The sequence below is a fragment of the Ambystoma mexicanum genome, chromosome 11 (assembly GCF_040938575.1).
Source record: "Ambystoma mexicanum isolate Mex_15411 chromosome 11, UKY_AmexF1_1, whole genome shotgun sequence".
NCBI classification, from domain to species: Eukaryota; Metazoa; Chordata; class Amphibia; order Caudata; family Ambystomatidae; genus Ambystoma; species Ambystoma mexicanum.
Genome location: NC_090934.1, coordinates 35,008,878 through 35,021,373, shown reverse-complemented (window position 1 = coordinate 35,021,373; position 12,496 = coordinate 35,008,878). Strand labels below are relative to the sequence as shown.

Genomic DNA, 12,496 nt, shown 5'->3' with positions numbered 1-12,496 from the left:
AAGTGACAAAATGAGGTCATGCAGCAGGGAGTCAAGTGACAATGTGAGGTCAGATGCAGCAGAGAGTCAAGTGACAATGTGATGTCAGATGCACCAGGGAGTCAAGTGACAAAATGAGGTCATGCAGCAGAGAGTTAAGTGACAATATGAGGTCAGATGCAGCAGGGAGTCAGGTGACAATATGAGGTCAGATGCAGCAGGGAGTCAAGTGACAAAATGAGGTCATGCAGCAGGGAGTCAAGTGACAATATGAGGTCAGATGCAGCAGGGAGTCAGGTGACAATATGAGGTCAGATGCAGCAATGAGTCAAGTGACAAAATGAGGTCATGCAGCAGGGAGTCAAGTGACAATATGAGGTCAGATGCAGCAGGGAGTCAAGAGACAATGTGAGGTCAGATGCAACAGGGAGTCAAGTGACAAAATGAGGTCATGCAGCAGGGGGTCAAGTGACAATATGAGGTCAGATGCAGCAGAGAGTCAAGTGACAATATGAGGTCAGGTACAGCAGGGAGTCAAGTGACAATATGAGGTCGGATGCACCAGGGAGTCAAGTGACAAAATGAGGTCATGCAGCAGGGAGTCAAGTGGCAATGTGAGGTCAGATGCAGCAGGGAGTCAAGTGACAATGTGAGGTCAGATGCAGCAGGGAGGCAAGTGACAATGTGAGGTCAGATGCAGCATGGAGTCAAGTGACAATGTGAGGTCAGAAGCAGCAGAGAGTCAAGTGACAATGTGAGGTCAGATGCAGCAGGGAGTCAAGTGACAATGTGAGGTCAGATTCAGCAGAGAGTCAAGTGACAATATGAGGTCAGATGCAGCAGAGAGTCAAGTGACAATGTGAGGTCATATGCAGCAGGGAGTCAAGTGCCAATGTGATGTGAAGTTAGAGGCAGCAGAGAGTCAAGTGACAATGTGAGGTCAGATGCAGCAGGGAGTCAAGTGACAATGTGAGGTCAGATGCAGCAGAGAGTCAAGTGACAATGTGAGGTCAGATGCAGCAGGTAGTCAAGTGACAATGTGAGGTCAGATGCAGCAGAGAGTCAAGTGACAATATGAAGTCAGATGCAGCAAAGATTCAAGGCACAATGTGAGGTCAGATGCAGCAGAGAGTCAAGTGACAATATGAGGTCAGATGCAGCAGTGCAGCAGAGAGTCAAGTGACAATGTGAGGTCAGAAGCAGCAGAGAGTCAAGTGACAATGTGAGGTCAGATGCAGCAGGGAGTCAAGTGACAATGTGAGGTCAGATTCAGCAGAGAGTCAAGTGACAATGTGAGGTCATATGCAGCAGGGAGTCAAGTGCCAATGTGATGTGAAGTCAGAGGCAGCAGAGAGTCAAGTGACAATGTGAGGTCAGATGCAGCAGAGAGTCAAGTGACAATGTGAGGTCAGATGCAGCAGAGAGTCAAGCGGCAATGTGAGGTCAGATGCAGCAGAGAGTCAAGTGACAATGTGAGGTCAGATGCAGCAGGGAGTCAAGTGACAATGTGAGGTCAGATTCAGCAGAGAGTCAAGTGACAATATGAGGTCAGATGCAGCAGAGAGTCAAGTGACAATGTGAGGTCATATGCAGCAGGGAGTCAAGTGCCAATGTGATGTGAAGTTAGAGGCAGCAGAGAGTCAAGTGACAATGTGAGGTCAGATGCAGCAGGGAGTCAAGTGACAATGTGAGGTCAGATGCAGCAGAGAGTCAAGTGACAATGTGAGGTCAGATGCAGCAGGTAGTCAAGTGACAATGTGAGGTCAGATGCAGCAGGGAGTCAAGTGACAATGTGAGGTCAGATGCAGCAGAGAGTCAAGTGACAATGTGAGGTCAGATGCAGCAGGGACTCTAGCGACAATGTGAGGTCAGATGCAGCAGGGAGGCAAGTGATAATGTGAGGTCAGATGCAGCAGAGAGTCAAGCGACAATGTGAGGTCAGATGCAGCAGGGAGTCAAGCGACAATGTGAGGTCAGATGCAGCAGGGAGGCAAGTGACAATGTGAGGTCAGATGCAGCAGGGAGTCAAGCGACAATGTGAGGTCAGATGCAGCAGAGAGTCAAGTGACAATGTGAGGTCAGATGCAGCAGAGAGTCAAGTTACAATGTGAGGTCAGATGCAGCAGGGAGTCAAGTGACAATGTGAGGTCAGATGCAGCAGGGAGTCAAGTGACAATGTGAGGTCAGATGCAGCAGAGAGTCAAGTGACAATGTGAGGTCAGATGCAGCAGGGAGTCAAGTGACAAAATGAGGTCATGCAGCAGGGGGTCAAGTGACAATATGAGGTCAGATGCAGCAGAGAGTCAAGTGACAATATAAGGTCAGGTACAGCAGGGAGTCAAGTGACAATATGAGGTCGGATGCACCAGGGAGTCAAGTGACAAAATGAGGTCATGCAGCAGGGAGTCAAGTGGCAATGTGAGGTCAGATGCAGCAGGGAGTCAAGTGACAATGTGAGGTCAGATGCAGCAGGGAGGCAAGTGACAATGTGAGGTCAGATGCAGCATGGAGTCAAGTGACAATGTGAGGTCAGAAGCAGCAGAGGGTCAAGTGACAATGTGAGGTCAGATGCAGCAGGGAGTCAAGTGACAATGTGAGGTCATATGCAGCAGGGAGTCAAGTGCCAATGTGATGTGAAGTCAGAGGCAGCAGAGAGTCAAGTGACAATGTGAGGTCAGATGCAGCAGGGAGGCAAGTGACAATGTGAGGTCAGATGCAGCATGGAGTCAAGTGACAATGTGAGGTCAGAAGCAGCAGAGGGTCGAGTGACAATGTGAGGTCAGATGCAGCAGGGAGTCAAGTGACAATGTGAGGTCAGATTCAGCAGAGAGTCAAGTGACAATATGAGGTCAGATGCAGCAGAGAGTCAAGTGACAATGTGAGGTCAGATGCAGCAGAGGGTCAAGTGACAATGTGAGGTCAGATGCAGCAGGGAGTCAAGTGACAATGTGAGGTCAGATGCAGCAGAGAGTCAAGTGACAATGTGAGGTCAGAAGCAGCAGAGAGTCAAGTGACAATTTGAGGAAAGATGCAGCAGGGAGTCAAGTGACAATGTGAGGTCAGATGCAGCAGGGAGTCAAGTGACAATGTGAGGTCAGATGCAGCAGAGGGTCAAGTGACAATGTGAGGTCAGATGCAGCAGGGAGTCAAGTGACAATGTGAGGTCAGATGCAGCAGAGAGTCAAGTGACAATGTGAGGTCAGAAGCAGCAGAGGGTCAAGTGACAATGTGAGGTCAGATGCAGCAGGGAGTCAAGTGACAATGTGAGGTCAGATGCAGCAGGGAGTCAAGTGACAATGTGAGGTCAGATGCAGCAGGGAGTCAAGTGACAATGTGAGGTCAGATGCAGCAGAGAGTCAAGTGACAATGTGAAGTCAGATGCAGCAGAGAGTCAAGTGACAATGTGAGGTCAGAAGCAGCAGGGAGTCAAGTGACAATGTGAGGTCAGATGCAGCAGGTAGTCAAGTGACAATGTGTGGTCATTAGCAGCAGGGAGTCAAGTGCCAATGTGATGTGATGTCAGAGGCAGCAGAGAGTCAAGTGACAATGTGAGGTCAGATGCAGCAGAGAGTCAAGTGACAATGTGAAGTCAGATGCAGCAGGGAGTCAAGTGACAATGTGAGGTCAGATGCAGCAGGGAGTCAAGTGACAATGTGAGGTCAGAAGCAGCAGAGAGTCAAGTGACAATGTGAGGTCAGATGCAGCAGGGAGTCAAGTGACAATGTGAGGTCAGATGCAGCAGGGAGTCAAGTGACAATGTGAGGTCAGATGCAGCAGGTAGTCAAGTGACAATGTGAGGTCAGATGCAGCAGGTAGTCAAGTGACAATGTGAGGTCAGATGCAGCAGAGAGTCAAGTGACAATGTGAAGTCAGATGCAGCAGAGAGTCAAGTGACAATGTGAGGTCAGAAGCAGCAGGGAGTCAAGTGACAATGTGTGGTCATTAGCAGCAGGGAGTCAAGTGACAATGTGAGGTCAGATGCAGCAGGGAGTCAAGTGACAATGTGAAGTCAGATGCAGCAGGTAGTCAAGTGACAATGTGTGGTCATTAGCAGCAGGGAGTCAAGTGCCAATGTGATGTGATGTCAGAGGCAGCAGAGAGTCAGGTGACAATGTGAGGTCAGAAGCAGCAGAGGGTCAAGTGACAATGTGAGGTCAGATGCAGCAGGGAGTCAAGTGGCAATGTGAGGTCAGATGCAGCAGGGAGTCAAGTGACAATGTGAGGTCAGATGCAGCAGAGAGTCAAGTGACAATGTGAAGTCAGATGCAGCAGGGAGTCAAGTGACAATGTGAGGTCAGATGCAGCAGGGAGTCAAGTGACAATGTGAGGTCAGAAGCAGCAGAGAGTCAAGTGACAATGTGAGGTCAGATGTAGCAGGGAGTCAAGTGACAATGTGAGGTCAGATGCAGCAGGGAGTCAAGTGACAATGTGAGGTCAGATGCAGCAGGTAGTCAAGTGACAATGTGTGGTCATTAGCAGCAGGGAGTCAAGTGCCAATGTGATGTGATGTCAGAGGCAGCAGAGAGTCAGGTGACAATGTGAGGTCAGAAGCAGCAGAGGGTCAAGTGACAATGTGAGGTCAGATGCAGCAGGGAGTCAAGTGGCAATGTGAGGTCAGATGCAGCAGGGAGTCAAGTGACAATGTGAGGTCAGATGCAGCAGAGAGTCAAGTGACAATGTGAAGTCAGATGCAGCAGGGAGTCAAGTGACAATGTGAGGTCAGATGCAGCAGGGAGTCAAGTGACAATGTGAGGTCAGAAGCAGCAGAGAGTCAAGTGACAATGTGAGGTCAGATGTAGCAGGGAGTCAAGTGACAATGTGAGGTCAGATGCAGCAGGGAGTCAAGTGACAATGTGAGGTCAGATGCAGCAGGTAGTCAAGTGACAATGTGTGGTCATTAGCAGCAGGGAGTCAAGTGCCAATGTGATGTGATGTCAGAGGCAGCAGAGAGTCAAGTGACAATGTGAGGTCATATGCAGCAGGGAGTCAAGTGACAATGTGAGGTCATATGCAGCAGAGAGTCAAGCGACAATGTGAGGTCAGATGCAGCAGGGAGTCAAGTGACAATGTGAGGTCATATGCAGCAGAGAGTCAAGCGACAATGTGAGGTCAGATGCAGCAGGGAGTCAAGCGACAATGTGAGGTCAGATGCAGCAGGGAGGCAAGTGACAATGTGAGGTCAGATGCAGCAGAGGGTCAAGTGACAATGTGAGGTCAGATGCAGCAGGGAGTCAAGTGACGATATGAGGTCAGATGCAGCAGGGAGTCAAGGGTCAAGTGACAATGTGAGGTCAGATGCAGCATGGAGTCAAGTGACAATGGAGGTCAGATGCAGCAGGGAGTCAAGTGACGATATGAGGTCAGATGCAGCAGGGAGTCAAGAGTCAAGCGACAATGTGAGGTCAGATGCAGCAGGGAGTCAAGAGTCAAGTGGCAATGTGAGGGAGTCAAGTGGGTGGCATGCCCGCAGAACTGTACACTGAGGTGGGGGCATTAACCTGAGACGCGCAGGATGCTGACCGAGAGAGGGGGCTGTGCCAGGGGTCAGAGAATGGTTGGATCTGAAGAATGGGTGCCCCCTCATCTCGCTCACATAAGTTCCTGACCTACCCCACCCCACACCAGGGGGCCATTACTCTTATGATGGGGCTGGCCCACTTGACCATTGCCACCGGGTGAGTATTGCCCACTTCTCCCGGGATGGTGTGAGTGCAGGGGGGCTCCTCCCACCCTCTGCTGGGCCCACAGCGGGGATCCCTTCCATAACAAAGGCATGGAAACACTTCATATCACAACCTGCAGTGCTGAGCCCCTGTGCCTTTAGACTGCGGGAATCTAGCATGCCACCCTGGTTCTCTGATTCTGCGTGACTCATCTTCTCTGATTCCTTGTTAGTTATCGATGAGGGTTCATGATTCTCCGATTCCACATGAGTCATCTATGAGGGTTCATGGTTCCCTGATTCCTTGTGAGTCATCTATGAGGGTTCATGGTTCTCTGATTCTGTGTGACTCATCTATGAGGGTTCATGGTTCTCTGATTCCTTGTGACTCATCTATGAGGGTTCATGGTTCCCTGATTCCTTGTGAGTCATCTATGAGGGTTCATGGTTCCCTGATTCCTTGTGAGTCATCTATGACGGTTCATGGTTCTCTGATTCTGTGTGACTCATCTATGAGGGTTCATGGTTCTCTGATTCCTTGTGACTCATCTATGAGGGTTCATGGTTCTCTGGTTCCGTGTGACTCATCTATGAGGGTTCATGGTTCTCTGATTCTGTGTGACTCATCTATGAGGGTTCATGGTTCTCTGATTTCACGTTACTCATCTATGGGGGTTCATGGTTCTCTGATTCCTTGTGAGTAATCTATGAGGGTTCATGGTTCTCTGGTTCCGTGTGACTCATCTATGAGAGTTCATGGTTCCCTGATTCCTTGTGAGTCATCTATGAGGGTTCATGGTTCTCTGATTCTGTGTGACTCATCTATGAGGGTTCATGGTTCTCTGATTCCTTGTGACTCATCTATGAGGGTTCATGGTTCCCTGATTCCTTGTGAGTCATCTATGAGGGTTCATGGTTCTCTGATTCTGTGTGACTCATCTATGAGGGTTCATGGTTCTCTGATTCCTTGTGACTCATCTATGAGGGTTCATGGTTCTCTGGTTCCGTGTGACTCATCTATGAGGGTTCATGGTTCTCTGATTTCACGTTACTCATCTATGGGGGTTCATGGTTCTCTGATTCCTTGTGACCCATCTATGAGGGTTCATGGTTCTCTGATTCTGTGTGACTCATCTATGAGGGTTCATCGTTCTCTGGTTTCACGTTACTCATCTATGGGGGTTCATGGTTCTCTGATTCCTTGTGAGTCATCTATGAGGGTTCATGGTTCTCTGATTCTGTGTGACTCATCTATGAGGGTTCATGGTTCTCTGATTCCTTGTGTCTCATCTATGAGGGTTCATGGTTCTCTGGTTCCGTGTGACTCATCTATGAGGGTTCATGGTTCTCTGATTTCACGTGACTCATCTATGAGGGTTCATAGTTCTCTGATTCCTTGTGACTCATCTATGAGGGTTCATGGTTTTCTGGTTCCGTGTGACTCATCTATGAGGGTTCATGGTTCTCTGATTCCTTGTGACTCATCTATGAGGGTTCATGGTTTTCTGGTTCCGTGTGACTCATCTATGAGGGTTCATGGTTCTCTGATTCCTTGTGACTCATCTATGAGGGTTCATGGTTCTCTGGTTCCGTGTGACTCATCTATGAGGGTTCATGGTTCTCTGATTTCACGTGACTCATCTATGAGGGTTCATAGTTCTCTGATTCCTTGTGACTCATCTATGAGGGTTCATGGTTTTCTGGTTCCGTGTGACTCATCTATGAGGGTTCATGGTTCTCTGATTCCTTGTGACTCATCTATGAGGGTTCATGGTTTTCTGGTTCCGTGTGACTCATCTATGAGGGTTCATGGTTCTCTGATTCCTTGTGACTCATCTATGAGGGTTCATAGTTCTCTGATTCCTTGTGACTCATCTATGAGGGTTCATGGTTTTCTGGTTCCGTGTGACTCATCTATGAGGGTTCATGGTTCTCTGATTCCTTGTGACTCATCTATGAGGGTTCATGGTTCCCTGATTCCTTGTGAGTCATCTATGAGGGTTCATGGTTCCCTGATTCCTTGTGAGTCATCTATGAGGATTCATGGTTCTCTGATTCTGTGTGACTCATCTATGAGGGTTCATGGTTCTCTGATTCCTCATACCATTGTTCCAAGTGCAGGGCCTTGACCATCCTCGACCTCAACACTGGAGAATGGGTTGCCCTCTTTCGTCTTGTGATGTTCCTCAAGCACCGGGACAGTTGTACGCCATCTTCCTCCTCACCCTGTACCTAAGAGTTTAGTAGAGAGGCTGGCTCCCTCACCCCCTCAATGTCGGCATGCCCTTGCAGTTCAGGAGGGCTCTTGGCCATCCTTATCCTTACAATGTCCCTGAAAGTTTTGTAGAGATGCTGGCCCACCACTTCTTCATGAAATCACTTCCTTTGTCTCTTTATCGCCGCCCTGCAGGTAGCTGAGGGAATGGCATTCATCGAACACAAGAACTACATCCACCGGGACCTGCGGGCGGCCAACATCCTGGTGTCTGAGACGCTGAGCTGCAAGATCGCAGACTTCGGCCTGGCGCGACTCATCAAAGACGATGAGTACACGGCCAGGGAAGGTGGGTCTGGGCGGCCAGAATACGCCCCGTTGCTCCGCTACTGCGATCCTGCACTGCGCTCCCTCTCCAAAATAATGGAATCATTGCAATTTCAATGCTGTCTTATTGACTTGTACTTAAAATTGATAAGTAGGCTCTGTAAACAACACTATTTTTAATAGGAAATCTTTTTCTATCATGCTTTTTGTTTGTTGTCTAAATGAAGGACACTCCTAGAAGAAGCTTCTAGAAATACGTCCATTGCCACCAATGTCATCTATTTTTCCCACAATTGTGCTCTCAATTGAAAGTGTAGCCAGAGCCGATAGCCCTCTTCAGTTGGTGAACAAAGCGCCCAGAGGCCCTTCTCAATGCTCTGGCGGAAGAATGGAAGATGGCTGTGAAATAAAGGGAGAGAGTTAGATGAATAAGAATGCAGTTACCAGCTATATTAAGTACGGTTAGGTCATAAAGAATGCTGTGAAACTACTTCAAAGCGCTATAGGGACAGACCAGAGAAGTAGGTAGGCTCTGAGGTGAAGAAGCAGTCATGTTGCCATGTGACCTGCGCACCTAGACACAGTGGGCCTCATTACGACCCTGGCGGAAATCGTGGCGCCAAATGCACCATGGAGCACGGCGGAAAGCTGCCGATAGCGCCATGGGGGTTGGCGGATTTACCGCCCCATTCCGACCTTGGCGGGGCGGTAAATCCCCATTCCCCATTTTACCCTTCCCCATTCCCATTTCTGCCCCATAGGGTATAATGGGAGTGGGGAAGGCGTTAATTACGCCACCGTAAAATACGGTGGCGTAATTAACAACAAGGTCCCGTAGCGCCATGGATTTCTCCGCCCGGAAAAACCAGGCGGAAAACGCTCCATGGCGCTACGGGAACTCGTAGTAGGGCGGACGGGTCCGCCGCGAATACCGCTGGCGTAAACCCACTCCGCCAGGGTCGTAATGAGGCCCAGTATAGCAATACTTGCCCAATGCTGTGAGTGCGTGAGCACCTAATGTGAATACCTGATATATGATGAGAGTACCTGAGTATAGGAGGCCAACATCTGGAAAATGAATCGCTACGTTTACCTCGGTTGCCTGCGCGCACTTCCCTGACACCGTGTTCAGGCTGGGCTCGAAAAAAAATATGAAACATATGTCCACACATATAGTTGAATCAACTTTACATTGATGTGTATTCAAGCTTATTCATATTCAATTCCGAGAGCGAAAAGGTGTGTCAAAAACGAGAGAGCGCGTGTTTCAAGCCAAAGGGCTCTTCCTCAGGGCTCTTTAAACTCCAAAATTCAAAGGACATATTTCTAGTGTGTTGGTAAGAAGGGTGTGTTGCAAGCCACTTCAGTTGACATCAATAAGTCCCATTGAAGTCCCAGTTTCCTAAAGTTCACTTGAGTTGAGTGCTGGACAGACAGTTTGATGGCTGTGGCTGCTGTGCAGGACTTGGGGGGGCCTCAGGCCAGCGCGCGTGTGAGCACACTGATCAGGATAGTCCTTATTAGTGGAGACGTTGGTCTTCCCTCGGGCTTTCGCCCCGCGAACCAGTAGAAAACAGTATGAGTTCTTAGGCACGTGATCGCAACAGCTGCCTAACGGGGTGGTTTCTGGGCATATGCTAATTTCTGGCAGATCGTTGCACGCCAGATGGACCGCTCATGTGCAACGTGCTGGTTTGGGGAATGGGTCAACGCTATGCAAGAGGTTTGAACCCCTGTGTGACCGACTGGGCCCTTATTCATTCTGGGGGCGATGAGTGGGAAAAAATAAGGTACTACATGGGTGCTAATGGCGATATGCCCCTCTGTGGCTGGGCCCACCCTATGGGTAATGGCCTGCTGCCCAAGTTAAGGGCCCGAGCAATACAGAGTGTAGAAGTACAGTGCCAACATATTGAAATGCCTCGTGACTTGCTCTCGTTGCTTGTGTCCATCGGCAAAAGTTGGCCATTTGTGTAAATACCTGCCAACAATGCCAGTTCCTGACCCTCCGAGGAACATACATGCAATAGGCTTTATATGAACCTATCCTGGCAGAACCCATGAAACGTTGGGATCCTGGCAGCTCATGCACGCACATGTTGCATGTAATCTCCATGCCTACAGTAGCAGGAAGGAAAAGCTGTACACTACGCACGTGGAAACTATTGACTAGCTAGAGCAACATATCAATTGGTTCTGGGAGTAGCTTTGCAAAAGGAACTTGTTCTGATGACACGGAGTCACTCATTTCACAGCCCTTAAACATTCCAAAAACCAAAAACTGAGCCTCCTCACTTGGTAAGATATCGTAAACGAATGCCAATTCCCCCAACTTATAATGGCTTCCTTTTCCGTTTACTTTAGGCCCCCCTCTTGCAGGCTCTCTCTGGCCCTTTAAATTAGCAAAAAAAAAAAAACAACCCTTTAATTCCATCATAAACGCACGTTCTTACAAGCCAGTGCTTTTCAGAAATACTCACACTGTTTAAACATGATTCGTTTCCCAAAGAGATGCTAATTTAGGTGGGAGCCTTGGAATAAAAGCCCCTGAGCAGAGTATGAAGCCATTGCGCGCCTCATTGGGATTCATGTCATAATATGGCTGTGAAAAAGTGGTCCGGTTCTGGTGACTTTTTCCTGGCTACAAATATTCTAGGAGGGGTATAATTATATATTATTACCTCCAGTCCTAGAATATTTGGGGAAAGTGTTTGATAGCCTGAAGGGTGCATCATTAATGCATAAGTCAAGATGTTGTAACCTGACGACTTTTTTCATGGCGACATTATTACCTGACACCCATCATTGGGGGTAGATGGCTACGGGCAGGGCAAGTTCCCGCCCCAGTCTCTGTACAATTCTTCCACGGCTCACTCCTCGCCCGCTTTGCCCGCCCCAAGAAACGGGTCTGGTGCCAGGCAGCAAGAAGCTATTCTAGGGCACTGGCTAGCAGCAGGAAGCTGTGCTAGGGTGGTGGCTAGGTTCTATACGAATTGTTTGTTTTACAACTGCTCGAATGACAATTGACCTTTTCACAATTGACTGAATTGTGAAGGTCAATTGTAACATATATGTGGGGGGAGACCCCCCACAACCTCCCACCCAATGCCAAACCCCCAAAACCCATATATATATATATATATATATATATATATGTTGAAAAAAAGAGGAGAGGGGCGCACTCCAGTTCCCTGCACAGTAAACCTTCCCAGCCACAGGTGTTCTCCTCCGACCGGTTTCTGTGCCAATACACGTCATCAGGGAGGCTGTCTTAACTTGCAGCTCACAGCAAGTGCAGGTGTTACCACTTAGTGAGGATTCTGCTGCAAGGACTTCTGGTAGCTGTAGTCATCAGGTTAGCAAGGAACAGACTCACACCCAATCCCACAGTGGGGAAAGGGGGGGAGTAGCCTACAGTGAGGCACTCCAAAGTTGGGCATAAATTACCCCGGTGCAGCACCCTATTAGATTTCTGAAGATTCCACCCTTCAGAAAACTTACAAATGTGTTGAAAAAAAGAGGAGAGGGGCGCACTCCAGTTCCCTGCACAGTAAACCTTCCCAGCCACAGGTGTTCTCCTCCGACCGGTTTCTGTGCCAATACACGTCATCAGGGAGGCTGTCTTAACTTGCAGCTCACAGCAAGTGCAGGTGTTACCACTTAGTGAGGATTCTGCTGCAAGGACTTCTGGTAGCTGTAGTCATCAGGTTAGCAAGGAACAGACTCACACCCAATCCCACAGTGGGGAAAGGGGGGGAGTAGCCTACAGTGAGGCACTCCAAAGTTGGGCATAAATTACCCCGGTGCAGCACCCTATTAGATTTCTGAAGATTCCACCCTTCAGAAAACTTACAAATGTGTTGAAAAAAAGGAGGAGAGGGGCGCACTCCAGTTCCCTGCACAGTAAACCTTCCCAGCCACAGGTGTTCTCCTCCGACCGGTTTCTGTGCCAATACACGTCATCAGGGAGGCTGTCTTAACTTGCAGCTCACAGCAAGTGCAGGTGTTACCACTTAGTGAGGATTCTGCTGCAAGGACTTCTGGTAGCTGTAGTCATCAGGTTAGCAAGGAACAGACTCACACCCAATCCCACAGTGGGGAAAGGGGGGGAGTAGCCTACAGTGAGGCACTCCAAAGTTGGGCATAAATTACCCCGGTGCAGCACCCTATTAGATTTCTGAAGATTCCACCCTTCAGAAAACTTACAAATGTGTTGAAAAAAAGAGGAGAGGGGCGCACTCCAGTTCCCTGCACAGTAAACCTTCCCAGCCACAGGTGTTCTCCTCCGACCGGTTTCTGTGCCAATACACGTC

General features: G+C 48.9%; 1 protein-coding gene across 1 annotated transcript in view; it reads left to right on the top strand.

Moving 5' to 3' along the window:
- LCK (LCK proto-oncogene, Src family tyrosine kinase) overlaps positions 1-12,496 on the top strand; it is a 544,660-nt gene that overhangs the window by 416,079 nt on the left and 116,085 nt on the right. Inside the window, exon 11 of the mRNA XM_069622474.1 lies at positions 8,052-8,205. Within this exon, the coding sequence (XP_069478575.1) occupies positions 8,052-8,205 (154 nt within the window). The remainder of the gene's footprint in view (positions 1-8,051; positions 8,206-12,496) is intronic.